At 34.5% G+C, this 19,653-nt stretch overlaps 1 protein-coding gene across 1 annotated transcript; it reads right to left on the bottom strand.

The window, feature by feature from the left end:
• Positions 1–3,607: 3,607 nt before the first annotated feature.
• On the bottom strand, positions 3,608–5,171 carry LOC107909629 (uncharacterized). The gene is made up of 3 exons (XM_016837233.2): positions 4,749–5,171; positions 4,245–4,360; positions 3,608–3,960 (listed from the first exon to the last, which is right to left on the bottom strand). Exons 1-3 carry the CDS (start codon positions 5,008–5,010, stop codon positions 3,844–3,846), a joined length of 495 nt encoding a protein of 164 aa, XP_016692722.1. The 5' UTR covers positions 5,011–5,171; the 3' UTR covers positions 3,608–3,843.
• Positions 5,172–19,653: the final 14,482 nt, after the last annotated feature.

Genomic DNA, 19,653 nt, shown 5'->3' with positions numbered 1-19,653 from the left:
CCACGTTAATAAGCCAAAAAATTGGCTTTTGACAAAACCAAAAGAAAAGGAAGGCAAAACATTGTGACAGAAAATATGGTTTCCCACATAGTGGGACCCATACCCAACAAATCCCACCTCACAAAATATTTTCCAACTCCACGACAAGGGAAATAAAGGAGCATGGAGAAGTAGGATACTACTAGTTTGGATCTTCATCATATATATTGGAAAATCTTCTGATAAACAAGCTGGAGAATGGAGACCAGATATAAATTAATACCCACATAGCTTTTGATCCATTGCTGTCAACAAAGTAAAGCATTCGGCTTTAGAATTTGTCATTTGCAACACCCAAATAGCCCAAAAGGTTGAATCAATGGAAACGTGTTGATTGTGGAACACAAATAGTTGATGAATGGGTATTCCAATAAACTGTTTCCAACTTGATTAATTAATTCTACATATTTTGGTTTAAAAAAAAAAAAGAAAGAATGACGGCTTTAGAAAACTATTCCAGTTGCTAAGATTTTTTTTTCTTTTAAAAGGAAAGAGAGTTAATTAGCACATTGCTTTAATGCAGAAGGTCCCTCCATTTACTGGACAACCTTTTCAACATACTTTAGAAATTTGTTTAAAGGCTTCGTCCTTCTATTGGTTTTAAAATTGACTTTGTTTTAATCAGCAGCCCCATTTCATAATTAAATTTACAACTTAATACTTGTACCATACTCTGTCATCCATATTCATTGTAATTTGCTGTCTACTCTTTTTTTTTTTCATTATGTCCATACGTACTCACAGTTTTAGGTTTATTTATTTATTGTCTATTTCTTCAGGACGTTGACTTGGGTTATCTGTATAGGAGATTGATGAATTATATATTAATACATAGTTAAAAATCTTTTTAAAATACAGATAATTAACATTTTTAATCATAATTTAGTGTGAGCTGTGTGTATACAGAAATTACAATCATTTAGGTAAAATGGAGAGTTTCATTCTGATTACAAGTTATCGATTAAAAAATGTGGTTTTGTTGGGAGTTATGAAGCACAACACAAACGATCTGTATGAAAATGGGGCAAGTGTTTTGACACCGAAGCCTAGACTTCCAATAACAACCCTCTAATTGGGCTCAACTTATTACAAACACAAATGAGAGAGCCCAAACTTGATGTGTTGTGTTGAACAAAATGGGCCTAAAGTGATTCCTTTTCTCTTTTTACTTTAATCCTTTAACCCACAGAGTGAAATATGCCTTAAGTTGGTACACGTTTTCTTTTTCACTTTACCTTCACGAACTACTGCTTGAAATTTGTGGACCAATATCACTAAACTATTAGCAAATTACGTTTTAATTATTTAACTTCAGATGACTTATTGGATGGGGATCAACAAGTGTCTGATTTTGATGATGATGCTCCCTTGGCTGATGATTTCCTTCAAGGAAGTGTGATGAAGATGAAGGCACCCATTTGTTAATTCCCTGTAAATTCTTTATTTACATTAGTAAGATCGAATTTAATGGCTTACAGAAAATATGATTTTGAGCTTCAAGCTTTTCGTTTATTCAATAGTTTGATTTGTGTGCCAAGTACTGCTTAGTAATGGTCCTCGATGAGTTTATGCTTTAGGAACTGAAAATTCTAGTTTGCAACTATCTTGTTCTTCAAGTACCCATATCATGAAAGTGGAAGTTGGCATGTGGGTGCCTGCCACCCATGCAATTAAAAATTTGGGACGAATGGAATACTTGGTCCAAATCATTAATATCATTATTTTTTAATAAAATTATTAATATCAATAGTTTTTAAATCTAGAGTGAATTTTTCTGAAGTTATCTAAGAATAAAGGCAAGTTTGATGATCAATCAAAAGAAAAAAAAAAAGAAACCATAATACTTTATAGTTCGATGAAATTTTTTAATTCTATAAATATAACTAAGAAATTGGTTGTTTCTTAATGTCAATAGTAGAATTAATAAATTCCATTAGTATCGTATCAAATAATAGTTCATAGTATCATGTCCTTATGTTATCGTACCAAATAATAATTCATATTATGATGGTCGACTCTCTCTTTTTAGAATTTTCTAAGATTTTAGTGTTCGTTTCCGTACATATAGTGGTTATAGATTAATGAGTTAATGTTATTAGTGGATTTCCTTTGATTATTTCTATACTTATCGAGCACCAACAGAAATAATGTGCGAATGACAAACACCATTTCATTCAACTAAGTTAGCTTACCTGTTTTCATCTCAAAAGTCAGAACCATCCATTCTAGCTTCATTCATCTCATCCTATTTCTCTCAAATTTTCATGCTAAATATTTAAAGGGGTGAAGAGTGCCAATGCCATTGATTAGTCGCGTTGCACAATGTTATAAACTCTAATTCTTACTTGTATCTCGAAACTTAAATTATCCTCACGATTTGGTAAAGCCATGTTCTTATCCAAAAAGCCTGTTTGAAAAATGGCTTACATAAAATAACAAGAAGTGCAACTTGTCAAGGAAATAATGAAGTAAATAATCTTTTCATTCTAGGAAGGGTTATTCTCGAGAAATTTCTTGACCAGAAACATGTTCTTAGACTATTTGGAGAAGGGAAAGCTTGACAGATTTTTGTCTTTCCTTTTTCTGCAAACTGACTAGAATTCAAGTACTAAATGATGATTTAAGCACAGTTTCTTACTATGCAAGAGATGCAACCAGCTTTGTGACAAAGCATAAAAGCATCACCATTATCACCCGCCATAGCTTGATTTCCTTTGGCTTCCATCCAAACGTGCATGTTTGGATTTTGAAGGGATACAATCACTAATTAAGCCCTTGCTTAAATCCTACAGCCTTGGGATCATAGAACAATTTGAGAGTGCTGCTTAAATCACATCCCTTTATTCAAACTTTTCAATCCAGATCATTTTCTAATTCCCTTGTTTGGATTGTTTTATAGCCTTTATCAAGAATGTCCTCTTCTAAATAACTCAATTCAATAATTGACCCAAAAACAAATATCTGGCATGACAATAACTAATCACGCTTCTCTCACACTCTTGTTTCTGTGGATGTTTGGCCAATGTTAGGATTTCTCTAAATATGAGTATTTGAAGGTTACAATTTCTCCCCGTATTAGGTTCTACCTACAGAAGATTCAAGTTTTGATACGAGTATTTAAATTTTTGTGAAGCTCACTTTTTTTTTTTTTTAATGATGAGAATAGGCATTTAACAATTTCTTGCACAGTGAATATGGAGGATTTGGGACATTGTGGGTGGAGCCTTTCACCGGTATGTTCATTGTTGCTTAGAGAAGAAGAAACCTAGAGCCTATGTTATCCGTACTTGGGGTTGAGCCTAGGATACGAATATGTTTTTAATATATTTATTATTTTTTAAAAATTTCAGTATGGGTCCTAGAAAGAAAGGAAGAGTTAGACTAACATAACTTGGAGCACCTATGGCTGCAAGGGCATCAGCCCAAAACTCGCCCAAGTGATTTTCTCATCATAATTCATAACATTCTCTTTCATATTATCATCGTGTTTGTACTGTAGTAACTCATCAAGCTTAGAATATTTTGTATAAAATGTTGATTGGAAGACTAGACTTGTTATCAGCTATGATGATACAACGTGCTCTTCTGAACTCAGAAGCTATGCACAAGTTCTTTATTTCTTGAAACATATTTCAATTTGGGAAGCTGTGATTGCAAATAAGAAATCTAAGTTACCATCTTCATTCCTTTGGGTGAATTTATATTTTTATATAGTTTTTGGGGGGTTCGTAGTGAAGTTGTAGTTTATTGCCACTCCCAAAACCCAATCTTATCTTTACAAATAAAATCCGAAAACAAACACTATTAGCTTCCAAACTCAGAGATGCTCTGTAATGAAGGCTGCCATGATTTTGAACTCATTGCAGCAGTGTTGGCAGGCGATGTCCTTGGGCGTCGTCTTTCATGTTTTGTCACCTGAGACTGTTAGAAAATAAGCGCCCATGTATTTAGGAATATGAATGAGAAGGCTAGATTTAAATGAAACATGAAAATTGTTTCAATTGATTTTGTTAAGGATTCGTGAACTTCATCAGATCTTTTAAGTACTATCCTTTTGGGTTGATGAGCTTTATGAATTCGTTCTAGCCTAGAAGGCTAGCGTATATATTCGTATGAGGTCATTGTCTCCATACCAGATTCTGAAATACTAAAATCTAATGAACTACTAATGATAAAGCCTAAGGAGGTGGCGATTGGAGACATACTTGGTAGGACTCTGAACTTCGGTTATTCCCTTGTTCATGCTGCAACTTTTCACTTGATTCCAGGTGTTGCCTTGTCGTTTTTGCATATTTCTTTGCCTTTAGAACCTCCATAACCTCTGCAGCAGCGGCAGCAGCAGGCAATACACAAGTATTAGTTTCTTGATCAAAAAAATTAAGAACAAATATATAAGCAAGTAATATAATCAGCAGGGATTTAAATTGCGGTCGCGGTCGCGTTTTCGGTCGCATTGCGTTTATCGCGGTTGCGGACATAACGGATGCTATTGCGGTCATTGCAGGTATCGCGGTCGTGAATTTTACATTACTTATTGTGTATTGCGGGTATAGCGGGTTTCGGCAGTAGCGGTTTCGGACGGTGCCGTTACCGCTATATAACGGCCGCTATTTCGATAACGGACCGCTATTTAAATCCCTAATAATCAGGGTTTCGGGGGGGGAGCGGAAAAATCTCATAATCTTGTGAAAAATAAATACGACACACACCCTGAGAAGTGACAAGGCGATAAGCATGGCCAAGGGCGAGAGTATCAGAAGGACGAAGAAGCTTGACACGAGTGAAGCGTACGGCCTTGTCGTCTTGGTTGGCGTCCTCAGAGGGAGGCAATGGTATGATGAGCGAAACATAATGGCCTGGATTCGTTCTCATCACTTCACTTGCAAGAATAGGCCAATAGAACCTCTCTATCCTCCCACATGGATGTTGTATCACCAACGCCGCAGCATCTATAGCCTGACAGTTCCCCATCTCTCTGTCTCCCTCAGTTTAAGACTGAAATGAAAGGTAAAAAGAAGAAAGGAGGGATGAGGTTAAGTAAAACACTAAAACAGCAGTCTTTTTCTATACAGCTCTCCCTACCACCCTACCCATGCATGTATACAAATAAGAGACTGGCTGAAGCAGGCCGTCCCTCATTTCAAAAACCGCATAATTATTGATATAAGATAATAAAAAATAAAAAGGGGTTGTTATTAGATTATGATTGTTACTAATTAATGTTATAATATACATTGACAACTTTAAGGCATGACGAACGAGCACCGGCACTAGGCCTCGGAAAGCGGCACGACCTCCACGTGGAGAAACAGTGTTACGAGTTTGGGAAGTAGTAGTAGGCATAGGTCGACGGGGTCAAGGGTTGAACTTGAGAGGGCACATACATCCAAAATATGTATAAAAAATATAGATTACCATATGTCTAACCCATGCCTATTGGATGTAGTGGTAAATTTTTTTGGTAACAAGCATAACCCTAAGCCTAAGTGAAGGTAAGTGCTAACTACTAAGCATGCGTGTGATGCCATGGTGATTCCTTTTGGCATGGCTAGAAAATGACAACCCCGCCACCACCTGCACCACCTTAGCATGGTTGTGCCTAGCTCCATAGGTTTTTACCCTTTAGGCTTTCGTCCAAATCCCCAACTCCAATGGTGCTTGCATTTTTTAACCCTACTATATATTATTTGGTATTTAAATTTAGTTTTAATGTTTAGTTTAACATATTTTAAGATTAATTTTGATACGTGAATTTTTTTAAATTTAATATTTTTTGTCTCATTCAAGTATTCCATTTTTTATTTTGATGTTCAATTTAATATTTAAAATTTATTTTTTTTCAATTAAGCACGTGTTATTTTACTAGAGTATATATATTAAACATTTAATAGGTTGTTTGATTTAGATATCAAATTAAATATTAAACCAAACTCAAGTACCAAATTAAAAAAAAATTCAGATATTAAACTAAATATTAAAGCTAAATTCATATATCAAATAATTTTTTTTTCATTAATTTTTACTAAAACAAAAGCAAAACTTTGAATCTTCTTGAACTACCTTTCATCCTTATCCGGTTGTTCTAAAATATATTTATTAAAATCTTTTATAAAAGAAAAAGAAAAGTAGGAGATGCTCAAGATGGAACCGAAGATAATGTAAATTTTGATGTTGAATTTCTTTTTTAAAATATGTAAATTTAAATTTTAGTTTTACTATTTCTATTTTAGAAATTTAATTTTTTATTTTTTTAAATTTTCAAATTTTAGGTTAAACTATTAACAATATTAAAATTATTTTGTTATTAAATTTATTATAATGTAATTTTTTTTTGTTACATTATCATCAAGTGAGTCTTTTTACGTCAAATTATCGCACTAATAAATTTAACAATATTAACAGTTGAACTTAAATTTTACAATATAAAAAATAAAATAATTAAATTTCTGAAAATAACAAAAACTAATTTCAAATTTATACAGAATATAAATACTTATTTTAACCATTTTTTTATCACTTCATTATTAATTCAACAAATTTTCATATATGAAGCAAAAGTGACCCTAGACACTAAAAAGGCACACACTTTTTTTTGTATGGAATACAGAAACAGTAAGCACAATTTTTTGAAAAGTTGCCAAGTCCAATGTAATTCAAGTAAACGCAAAGTGATATCTAATCAAATAATTCCATTGAGATGCTCTGCTAATTACTCAAAATAAAAAAAAGGGTAAATTACTAATAAAAGTCTCTTTATTTTTAAAATTACTGAAATGGGTCAGGTTCTAAATTAATTACCGAAATGGACTAATTTCCCCTAAAACGCGTCCACGTCAGCGCGATGCCAGGGGATAAAGTAGGAAAATGCTTCCTCAAGGAAGCGCTTTGTCCACATGGACAACGTTTTTCCTATTTTTTAGGGTTAAGGTTTTTTACAATTAGGGTTAGGATTTGGGGGTTTTAGGCTTTTTAGATTTTAGGGTTTCAAGGGAAAAATTAAATAAATAAGGTTTTAGGGTTTAAGTTAATTATAAATTTTAAAAAATTAGATTAGGGTTTAGCGTTTATAGTTTTTAAGGAAAAAATCAAATAAATTAGGGTTTTGGGTTACTTAAGTAAATTAATTATAAATTTTAAAAAAAATTAGATTAGGGTTTAGTGTTTTGGGTTTTTAAGGAAAAATCAAATAAATTAGTGATTGGGGTTTAGGGTTACTTAATTAAATTAGTTGTTAATTTAAAAAAGCTCCTACATGGACGCTCTTTTGCTACAGTAGTTCTTGAAAAAATAATTTTGAGAAGACGTTTCTGAGCAAATAGTGTCAAAAACGCTTTAAGTAGGATGCATTGTTAGCAAAAGTACTAAAAGAAGCTCCCACATAGACGCTCTTTTGCTACAGTTGTTTCTGAAAAAATAATTTTGAGAAGATGCTTCTGAGCAAATAGTGTCAAAAACGCTTCAAGTAGGATGCAATGTCAGCAAAAGTACTGAAAGAAGTTCCCACGTGTACGCTCTTTTGCTACAGTAGTTCCTATTTGGACTGAGGCTAAGAAGGATAGAAATTGAAGATGAGTGAACGTATTAGTGCTGTTATTTACTATGATGGTGAGGTTTGTCACATCGAGAGCGGTGTTCTTTTTTTATCGGAGAATACAGTGCGACTGGTTTTTAACCAGAACATAGATTTGACAGAACTTCGTAAAAGAATTAGGTGTAAAATATTCGGAACGACGCCAATGAAAGTTTTGTCTATTAGGTATCGATTTTGTGCTTTTGTTGATCCGGTAACATATGACTCGTTCGACATCAAAGGTGCTCGTAGCTTGGAGGCAATGGTGCAGACTCATCTCGCTAGTGGAGCACTCTATATTGAGTTATATGTACAATTTGCATCGCCAAATGATGCATTTGCGACTGCTGTTCGAGAGGAATACACGGCCCCTGCCTGACACTCCATTAGTGGGTTACAAAACACGGAACCGTCCGTGTTTGGTAGGGGTATGGAATACACAACCCCTGCACGACACTCCATCAGTGGATGGGACATGCACCTCAGTGGGTCGATGTTTGATGCTAGAAATAGGTACTGGGAACGATATCAACTTCTAGTGGTTGGCAATCTACATCCAATTGGGGACGTTATGAAACGCCTAGAAGAAGGGATGATGTATTCCCTACGACGTCCACCGATGAGGGGACCTCGTACGTTGCAGATGATGGTGGGTTAGAAGATGAGTCTGATGTGGATCCACCTCGAGAGCCTGGCTCCGATGGTGCAAAAGTTACATTATTTTCTGAACCGGAGCCTATTCCAACAGAACATGAATTCAAATGAAGAAGATCCACGATCCAGGGCATACTCGCCTCCAGCCCACATGCATAATGTCGATTTATCTGCAGATGAGGCGTTGGAGTTTCCAGATCTACCACACATAATGCGTGATCGTACAAGTTCGTTATTGGATTTAGGTGAATTTGAAGTTGGTAAGGAGTATTCCAATAAGGATAGTTTTCTTAGTGCATTGAAACAACATAGCATCAATAACGAAGTTAACTACCACGTGGTTAAATCCAAATCTAATAAGTTTGAGGCGAAGTGTGCAGTGCAAGACGGTACATGTTCATGAAAAATCTACGCCTCGTTGAGGAAAAAGACAGGGTTGTGGGAGATAAAAAAGTACAAAGGTCCACATACATGTGCTGCAGGTACAATATTTAGGGTTTTTGAATAATGCTGTTATTATGTAATGTTGCATTATTTAACGTACTTCGTTGACAGGTATTTCACAAGATCATCTCAAGATGGATTCAACTATGTTAGCTAGCTTAATACTGCCCACGGTGAAAGTAGATCCTAGGACTTCAGTGCCGGTCTTAATTACCAATATTCGTAGCCAAATGGGGTACACGCCCTCTTATTGCAAGGCTTGGATAGCTAAGCAGAAGGCGTTGGAGAAGATGCATAGTGGGTAGGACGCTTCATATAATGAAATATGGCAGTGGTGTTAAGTGCTAGAAAGATACATCCTTGGTTGCATAACAGACCTTGAAACAAAACATACGTACTATAACGACCGATTGCTCTGTGGATGCCAAGTGTTCAAACGTCTGTTCTGGACCTTTAAGCAATGCCGAGACACATTTTTATACTGCAAGTCATTGGTACAAATTGACAGTACCTTTATGCTTGGTAGATATACCCATCGGCTATTGCTAGCAGTGGCACAGGATAACAGTGAGAGAATTCTTCCAATTGCGTTTGTAATAACACCGGGGGAGTTAGCTAATGACTGAGATTTCTTTCTATCTAGGTTAATGAGGCATGTGTGCCCCCAACCTGATATCTGCGTTATTTCGGATCAGGGCACCGGAATACTAGCTGCAATTGAGCGACAAGGAAGCCTATGGTAGCGCACACACTATCGGTATTACCTAAGGCACATTGCTTCCAACTACTACAGGTAATATCCATCTAAAAGTGAACGACGACAAGTGACCAACATGGGTATTTAGTCTCTATTAATATAATTTCATTTGTCATTTTGAATTTATTACAAACGAAAGAGTGGTATGTAATATTAGAAATAACAAAATATATTCAAAAGTTATATTGTTAAGATATTCTCACAATAAGAAACAAAAGTCTGAGATGGCAGATTCTGCAACTGATTCTGCTGAAATATTTTCATCATATTTTGAAGCTGTAGCTAGAGTTCGTAATATTTTCTTATTGCCTCTGTTGCCCTTGTTGCTGCCTCTGCTTCCCTCGATGCTGCCTTTGCTTTAAGTTGAGCAATTTGCTCTACTGTGCTCGCTTGCATCTGAGCCATCTGGTCTTTTAACCTCTGAACTTCAGCTTGAGCCTGATTCGTCGAAGGCATGTATTGCTGCGAGCTGGATTGAAAATATTGGGTGGGGCTAACGAAAGATCCTTGAAATCGAACCCAACCATACCTTTCAGGACCCAAAACTTCAGTAATAAATTAGTTATCAATGTTGTCCAGATTAACAGAACTATCACTTGAAGCCATAGCTTCATATTCCGCCCTTTTATCCTTTAGTTTCTCCTAATAAATCAATTAAGGAGTTAGAAACGAAATATATAATCAAGCAAATGCAACATAACTTGGCATTATTTGCATTACAAACGACAAATTAAACCATTATAATTAAACATGATAAATATTTAAAATAATTCAAATTTTATTAAGTAAATATACCATAATTTTTGCAGCTTCAGTAGTCATAGGAGATCCATCTTTCTTTCTGTGTGTAATGTCAAAAAGCTGAAGGCATCTAACTTTTTGACCAGACGACAATTCGTACAATATAGTAGGAAAGATGTTATTTAGTAAAAGGTAATTAATATTTGACACAATTAATAAATTCAAAATACCTCATCATCAGCTACACAAGCAAAATTTTTCGACCCAGTAATGTGCGTGAATTTTTATTTTTGCCTACTTGTAGTTCCAACTCGCTCATGGTCCTACATTATTATTATGTATATAATAGATACTATAAACCGGAATAATTATAAGAGTTTGGAAGTACGTAATACCTCTTCTTTTTTTGAATTCTAAAATCTAACTGCATCTTCCCATTGGTACCTTAGCATTCCTGGCGGGACATTTCACAATTTCTCTTCGAAGCTTATATTTTTCTTAAAATATTCTTTTTTTAAAGTACTTGTATGGTCTCTTCAAATATTTGCTAATGCTTTCTTCACATAATTATCCAAGAGCTCTAAAGCAAATCTCTCTTGCAAATAACACAAGTTTAGAAAGTAAATATAAATGAAAATTAAGTCAAAGTATTATAAATTACATTCACATTATTACCTTAATATAATCCAGAGCATAATTTTTGTTACTATCAGGCATATGATGCCATGATTCGTAGTTGATTGGCAACAGATTGGCATTTCGTGCTATAATGTCCAAGTATCCTACTAAAACTCGAGCTTCAGATCTAATAGGTTGACCATGACTGTTTTGAGATACTTTGACATGCTCCACAGAATTTACATTGTATAAATCCTTTAATGGCGTACGTCCTCAAGTTTTGCGCGTCCCACCATTTTCAGCTAAAAAAATTGAATATGATAATATAAGAATTTGAAACAAAAATCAATAATAAAAGTCAACATACATGTAAATTAAAGTTAACATTACTTTGAATTTCTATAGGTTCGTCAACTGTATTCGGAACATCCGAAGATCCAATAGCAGTCTGTTGATCACTATTTGTTTCTTCCGAATTTGGAGGAATTTGAATAATATTTAGATATAGCAATCTTCTTCTAGGCATATTTTCTATAATACACATAAAATAGTTGAAATATTAGTAACTAATTACAACATTAATAGTAATGGATATATTTAACAAGATTAAGATTTAAATTATAACATTACATATAATTAAAAAATGTAATATCTTACTACATCATGATTCGTAAATATCTTCATCCATATCCTGGCGAACCCATTGAAATTGTGTACTAGTATTAGGAATAGTTTCATTTAAGTTTTGTTCTCGAAAAGACAAAGTTTTTGATCTTTTGTCGATGTCATTTTTACTTCCATTGCCCATATCAAACAAGTCTCTAGGGATGTTACGGAGTACAATGTACTAACCCACATTAGTTGGATCTTTCGAGTAAAAAACTTGTTTGACTTGAGAAGAAAATACATACGACTCGTCTATCAATTGTTGTCTAGTGTGAATTAATCGAGAGAAGTTCACCATTGTAAAACCAAATTGATCTTTTTTAACTCCGTGAGCAGTATTAACATCAGCCTAATCACATCTAAATAAGGCAACCTTCCATTTTCCATAGTAATCCAACTCAATAATGTCTGTAAAAAGTCCGTAATGCTCCACTTTTCCCTCAACAGGATTATTGTCTCTAGCACTAACATAACTTGTAATTGAAGAATTAACAACTATTCCACAATTTTGAGTCCTCCTCAATCTTTCGCGAGATTTTTTGTATGAAATCTTAATCCATTAATGAGGAAGACTGAATCAATTATTGAAGAAGACATTATATCTTTTTACTACTCTATTTGGACCTTGGGAAAGCCATTTAACTTTTTCATTGACGTCATTTCCACTCCAAACCTATTGAATTGAAAGTAAATTGATTAATTATAATGTTATACGAAAATATTATTATTTGTCATTGAAAGCTTCAGTTGCATACCGTTTTTCTTAACCATTCATTAAAAGATTCTGTGAATAACTTATAAATCTCTTGATGTTGTAATCTTTAGGAGCGTGAACGAGATCTCAAGACTTGTTTAAACTCGCTATGTTAAAAAATGGATTACTTGGTTAGAAAATAAACAAATGAAAAATATGAATATTTATCAAATTCTAAAACTTACTTGCCTAATGGTTCAATTGAATCGTGCTGAAAAAGAACATATCGATGTGTTTGTACCTAAGATCTATCATCTAAGTGTGCAATTTCAACTTTGCCGATTGGTTGTCCATAACTTCGAAATAGATAAGTTTTAGCTAAGTTATGATTAGTGAGCTCGACATTTCTACTTGGTCTATTCAGTCTTGTTTCAACATCTTCTAAATATCTAGAGCAGAAAGTCATACACTCCTCTACTAAGTAACCTTCAGCAATTGATCCTTCTAGATAATGCTTATTATTAAAATAAGACTTCAATTTGCATAGGAACCTAAACACGATATACAACATTATAAAAAGTTGTAATTAAAAGTATATTCATGAATGAATGAAAGCTTTGCTAATAAATTAGCACCTCTTTATAGGATACATCCACCAATAGAAAATCAGTCCACCAAGTTTTGCTTCATGAGGGAGATGGATTAGCAAGTGCATCATAATTGTGAAGAACGACGGTGGAAAGATCTTCTCTAAGTTGCATAAAGTCAAGGCGTCTCGATCTTGTACTTTCTCGAGTTCTTCAACAATCAAAACTTTGCCAGAAATAACTTCTATTATATTGGATAGTTCAATTATACAAGACGTCACCTTTTTTGACATACAATAACGTAAAGCAAATGGCAATAAATCTTGCATCAAGATGTGACAATCATGTGATTTTAGGGAATATAGTCTTCGATCTTTAAGAATCACACATCGAGATACATTTGATGCATACGCATCTGGAACCTTTATATCTTTCAACATCGAGTATAACACTTCTTTTTCTTTCTTTGATATTGCAAAAATAGGATGTGGCAACCAAGATTTTTCATTCGAAAGTAATTGGGGATGAAGATCACGTCGAATTCTCATGCCAACTAGATCAAGTTGACCCTTAAGATTGTCTTTCGATTTTCTATCGATATTGAGAATTGTCTCAATGATGTTCTCGCAAACAGTCTTTCCAATATGCATGACATCAAGATTGTGTCACAAAATGTGATGCTCCCTATAAGGCAACTCAAAAAAAATATTTTTTCCATAATTCCGCCTCATTAGGATTATCCTCTTCATCAGATTCATCATCACTCTACCAGTCAACATCGCCAATATACGCCTCCCTCGGTCTTTCTTTTTTTGCATGTTGAGTGGTTGATTCATCTTCCCATAACTGAAATTAATATCTTTTAACATAAACAAGATTTCAGATCCAATAGTCTGCTCATGAGCTTCTCTAAGCTCTTTAGTACCATCAAATAGAGTCATTGAAATCTAGATTTATGATTTCTATCTAACCACCGACGATACCCATATAAGAGAACTTTTTCCCATTATATAACCACTTCGAACATGTTTGCGCAACACAACAAGGACAAGCATAGCGTAAATAAATTGGCCTAAGCTGGGAAATCATTAATAGTCTATAATAAAGCTGTATGTAAAAAAAGTTCTCCTTTCTCAAAATATCATATGTTTCAACACCCGCCCATAACTGTTTCAACTCTTCAATAAGTGGTTGCATATAAATGTCAATATCATTCTCGAGACCTTTTTCTCCAAGGATAATCATAGATAAGATAAAAAAAGATTATTTCATGCAAATTCACGAAGGCAAATTGTAAGTAACAAGCACTATAGGCCAAGTATTGTACGAAGTATTCATGATTTTAAAATGACTAAATCCATCAGATGCTAGCCCAAGCCTCGCATTCCGAGGATCGCTTGCAAAGCTTGGAAATTTTCTGTCAAATGATTTCCAAGCTACAGAATCAGCAAGATGCCTCAATAATCCATCATTGATTCGTTCATCATGATGCCACCTCATAGACTCGGTTGTATTTGGCGACATGAAAAGCCTTTGAAGCTTTGGTATTAGTGAAAAATATCGTAAAATTTTACTAGCTTCTTTCTTGGTTGTGCCTCACCTTCATCTTTATTCACATCTTTTGCATTCCTATTCATCCAAAGAGATTTACTGCAAACATGACAAGATTGTTGGTTTTTCCGATCACCCCAATACAACATGCAGTCATTTAGGAAACTATGAATTTTGTCATACCCAAGGCTTAAATCCTTTATTAGTTTCTTCATATCTTTGCATGAATGAGGGATTTTTGCAAACAGAAACATAACTCTCAAAAACTCTAACAGTAGCGCAAAAGAGTTTCAGGTCCACCCTCCCAAACATTTTAAGTGAACAAGACAAATGTAGAAAGATAATTTTGAAAATTTCGATCCCTCATAAAATTCTTCATTCATTTCATTAACTTGTAGAACTTCGTCGCTTCTCTATTTGGCTCTTGATCAGGTGCACTTTTTCCCGTTTCGGTAACAGCATTTCCACCAGTATCACAATCATCAGATGCAATAATTTCAAGTGGAAACAATTGCAAACCATAACTGTGCATATTAAATGCATCCCGCAACATACCTTCCATGTCACATTCTCTAACAGACTAATGGTGAACATTATGAGGAAAAGCTGGATTAATCATTGAAGAGGTTCTATGAAGTGTACACTCTCCAATTAAAATCTATTTTTTATACCCCCGAATAAAGCCATCAACAATTAAATGTTCGTAGACAACTTCACTAATATGCCAATTGATGTTGCCACACTTTTACACGGGTAAAGAATTATATTCTCTTGGCTTGCATTTTGAAAATTTAGAAAAAGTTTGTACTCCATTTCGGTAGTCGTTGCTTACCCTTGATAAATCCATCCAGCTCTTATCCATTTCATAGTTCTTGAAGTCTAAAGTTGGCAATAAATTACTGTTACTTAAGTGTTCTAAATAGATTTAAATAAGTCATTGTACTACAATAGGTAATATATACCAAGTATCTAATTCGGTTGTTTTCTAATTCTCTTTTTCTAATTAAAACATATAAGTAATAAATTTACCACAACCAAATCAAATAAACAAGCAATTTAAAATTTTAATTCAATTAAATTAAAACATGTAAGTAATAAGAGGTACTTACAAATACAATTAAGGAGAGCTTAAAATGGAGTTGTTTGATTAGGCAATTCAAATGAGCCTATCGAATACTTCTTTTGTAGGGATCCAATTCACTGTTTCAATAAAAAAATAATAAATAAATGGAGTTGTCTTTAAGTCTCTGCCTCTATGTCTCTTTCCCAAATACAGACACAATCTTTATATGAAACTAAGACAGACTAGAAACACTAATAAAGATCCTCATTATAGGTTGAAAATGCAGGTTTAATCGAGGGGAATCTCATCCAAAATTCATGGAAGCTTTGCTAATCAAATAAAAACTCTCACAAAGGAAATACTAATTATGATTAAATAAAAAATAAAATAAAATCAACAAATCACAGTCCAAATCTTAAACATAAATTATAAAACAAATCACCACATAAAATTCCAACTAACTAGGTTATGTTTGCGTCTAAAAGATCTAACACTAATCAGTCATACAACAAAACAGCAATATACACCAACGCCAAAACAATAAAGAAAACAACTACTAACAAACGCTAAGGCAGCAGCATAACCGACTCCAAACAACACTGAAACAATAACCCAAAAACACGAAAAATAGCTGCTAAACCGACGTACGGCATAGCAGGAAACCAAAATGCATAGAGATTTCTAATAATTTTCAATTAAATTATAGAGTTAAAATTCAAATGTGTTAAAAATACTGACCTCATTTGTTGAAACCCGAACAAATCAAGTAGCGATGAACGGAGTAGAGGACTGTCAAGCTTCGAAACAAGAGTCAGACGAGCAAAGGACTGTTTAGCAACGATGGATAAAGTAGAGTTGACGAAGGAGATGGAGATCCATGGCAAATGTACTATCGACGGTGATGCAGCAGACGGATGACCGCACAGACGACCAACAGCAGACGGATGGGAAAAAAAAACTAAGTTAGAGATTTGGGGAAAACAATTTGAGGGAATAAGGGTTGGAGGTCAGCTATCAAAACAATGATGTTTCAATAAAAATTAAAAAATATTCGTGGTGTTTATGGGCGAAACGCCGTTATTGCTTTACCTTTAGCGGTGTTTATGAGAAAAATGTCGCTATCGTTTTTAACCTTTTGTGGTGTTTATGCAAAAAAGTTGCTATTGCTTTACCTTTTGTAGCATTTATGGGGAAAATGTCATTATTCTTGTTATACCTTTAGCGGCGTTTAGGGGAAAACGCCGCTATTTTTTTACCTTTCGTAACGTTTATGGGAAAAACGCCGCTAACACTGCTTCTATTTGGTGTACCTTTACGATGTGTAGCATAAAACGCTGCTAAATATGTATTATTTGCAGCACTATTTCCACAAACGCCATTACAGAACGACTTATTGTGGCATTTTTTTTTGTTAGCACCACTAATGGTATATATTTGTGGCGTTTTTCAATACAAACGCCGTTAAAAGTTTAACCTTTGCGGCGTTTTCAATCCAAAAGCCACTAAAAACGCCGTTAAAAGCTTAATTTGCTGTAGTGTCAATATAAAAAATTTCTAAAGATTAGTAAATTGTCAAATGTTATAAACATTATATATATAAAAAGGAACCCACTTCTCAATTGCATTTTTTCTTCCTATCATTCTTATATTTTTGTTATACTTACAATAGTGTTACGATATGTGGTAAGTTTAGAGGACACTTGAATAGTAAACCTATCACAGGAAAGCCAAGAGATCAATTTTGAAATCATCCTCCCGAGAAGACTACCACCTAGACAACGGATGGACTAGTCTTCATTAGGAACATGAAGTAATTTGGTCACCAAGCATCAAATGGGTTCAATTGCTTTATCCCATCAAAGTTAGAATGAACGATAGGATCTGTCTTATCACAAACATCCTCGTCCAATCGAAGACATCCCTTTCACGCATTCTGTAATGATGGCTAGATGGCAAGTCCAACACGTTAATACCATATTACACGGGACCCTTGTTTATAAATATCTCCAAGAACGATGAAGAGAAGATCAAATATAGAAGGATAGTAAGCCTACACACTCTCCATACTCAACCTTCTAACTCTCTCCACCTCCATTCTCCATAACCTCTAGCTCCCTACCCTGACCGGGTGAACCAACCTTCTCAGCAACCGTTCTTTTCTTTTCTGTACTCTCCCATTGTTGAACATAATATCAACAATTGGTGCATGAGCCTAGACAGCATGACTTCTCAATCACCCCAGTTGATCAAGCCAACCAAATCAACAACTTAGCTGACCAAGTCAACTCTTCCATTCCACTCAACACCTCCATACCACCTATCTCAGGTGTGTTTATTGGCTTGAACTCTACATAAACTCCTCCTTTTGGCTCCATTTTTATTGGAGCTCAATTGCATTATGCAAGTGTTCTTCTTCCCACATTAAAACAATTGGTAAAGGCCCTGAAAGCCCCTCTAGCCTCTAACTTTACCACTCTAATCTTCCTAGCAGGTACGACGCATTAGTCATAGCTTAGTGTAACTCCTTCTAGAGCTTTTGATCAGATAGCCCGTTACTTACAAGAAATTGTAACTTGTCTCACAATCACATCCCCTCTACCAACAATAACTTCTATTCTATTAGACTAGGTTTCCCATCAATAGGCATCAAGACTTTAGCCTCACGACTCAAAGACCCAAGAGAATTTGCGACACCTGAAAGAGCAGTCTTCTCAGCAAGAACACTACTTCAAGGAGAAATAAGAGCATTAGTGTATCCTTGATCAAAGGAACACTTAGATAGAAAATCTTATTGTGGAGTTGAAAGTTGCCCGAGGAGAAAAAACCTAGAGCATCGAGAGGAGGAAGCTTAATCTGCGTTCCACAAGAGGAGGTAACGGGCGTGATAATTTGGAAGGCCTTCACAGGCGCAGTGTTAACCTCCTAGTAGCATTACAACATTCTCAAGGAAACAAGAGTATCTCTGTGAAAGAATAGCTCAAGGCTTTCAAGGCAGATCTAATGCAAGAAGTAAAATGAGAAAGATCTGACGAACCTATTTAGAACTACTCCAATGAACAGTTGGCACCTAGAGTTCTAGAAAACCACATCTCCAATTCCTTCAAGTTCCCAAATTGATGACATCTCAATCTACTTAAAGCTTTCCTCTAAGGTTTGCAAAATTCACTCAACTAAATAACCATAGCAAGAATTAATTGCTATAAAGCACAATCTAACTGGTAATCAAAATACATCTAGATCTAGTGTTAAACTAAGTCTTATTGGACAATATGTTTTGATATAACAAATTAAAGTGTTTTTGAATAAAAGTAAAGTTGAACAATTTCATAAAATCAAGTTGAAATTATTTCAATTTGGTCAAACATTTTCAAATATGTTTTAATAATTTTCAAACAAGTTAGCATTGCTCCAGGACAAAAAGTATCGATACTTTTTGTCTAAGTATCGATATTCTATAAGATACCGATACCCCTATGTTAATTTATACCAATTTGGCATTCTGGAATTTGTAACCTAGCAGATATCTCTACTCCAACGGTCATTAAAATCAGCATTAATTACAAAAAATATTGATACCCTTTTAGTAGGTATCAATACTCATTGTTGTAGGTGAAGTTAATGACCTGGTATTTCATCCCCAACAGTTATATTCACTTCTGCAAACAATCACAATGGTTGGAAATCAATTAGAAGGTACAAATACCATCTTCTAAAGGTTTAGCAATAACAAAAGCAATGTGCAAAGCTTAAAGATAAATCAAAACAACCTAGAGCTTGTAAGGATTATTTCTTTGTTTGCTTATTTGTTTCTCTTTGAGAGAGGGTTAATTAAGGGAGATTGTAATGTTAAACCTTGTCCTCAAAGCTTGCCAAATTAGTGAATTTGGGAAAATCTTTAGTTGTGGTAAGCTAAGGTAGAGGAGTAGGCAATTGATAACCTATAAAAGTAACATATTTTAATCTCATTCTTAATGCGTTTTTGGATGATTAATTATGCAAATTAGTGAAATTGATGCTCCTAATCTTTTAAATTCATGTTTCTATACTTATGAGAGCATTTGGGAGCGAAAGGAGCGAAAAACGAGCCAAAATCGGAGAAATAGAGTTTTTTTCAGAAGCCACACGACCTGGGCATTTCTACACGGGCTGGACACACGCCCATGTGCCAGCCCGTGTCGATTTCACACGCTACTTTCAAAATACACGGAAAAACTCAATTTTTAGGCTTTCTGAGTATTTTAAAGTTTATAAATACCAATTAGAAGAAGA

This window comes from Gossypium hirsutum, chromosome D02 (genome assembly GCF_007990345.1).
Source record: "Gossypium hirsutum isolate 1008001.06 chromosome D02, Gossypium_hirsutum_v2.1, whole genome shotgun sequence".
In the NCBI taxonomy this organism is placed as follows: domain Eukaryota; kingdom Viridiplantae; phylum Streptophyta; class Magnoliopsida; order Malvales; family Malvaceae; genus Gossypium; species Gossypium hirsutum.
This window is presented reverse-complemented; position numbering and strand designations above follow the sequence as displayed.

What these genes read in the sequence shown, in the direction of transcription:
- LOC107909629 (XM_016837233.2), bottom strand. Translation starts at nt 5,010, where the DNA reads ATGGGGAACTGTCAGGCTATAGATGCTGCGGCGTTGGTGATACAACAT. An exon ending in TCGCCTTGTCACTTCTCAGG is followed by an intron (nt 4,361 to 4,748) that starts GTGTGTGTCGTA and finishes CCGCTGCTGCAG; the next exon opens with AGGTTATGGAGGTTCTAAAG. An exon ending in GAAGTTCAGAGTCCTACCAA is followed by an intron (nt 3,961 to 4,244) that starts GTATGTCTCCAA and finishes ATTTTCTAACAG; the next exon opens with TCTCAGGTGACAAAACATGA.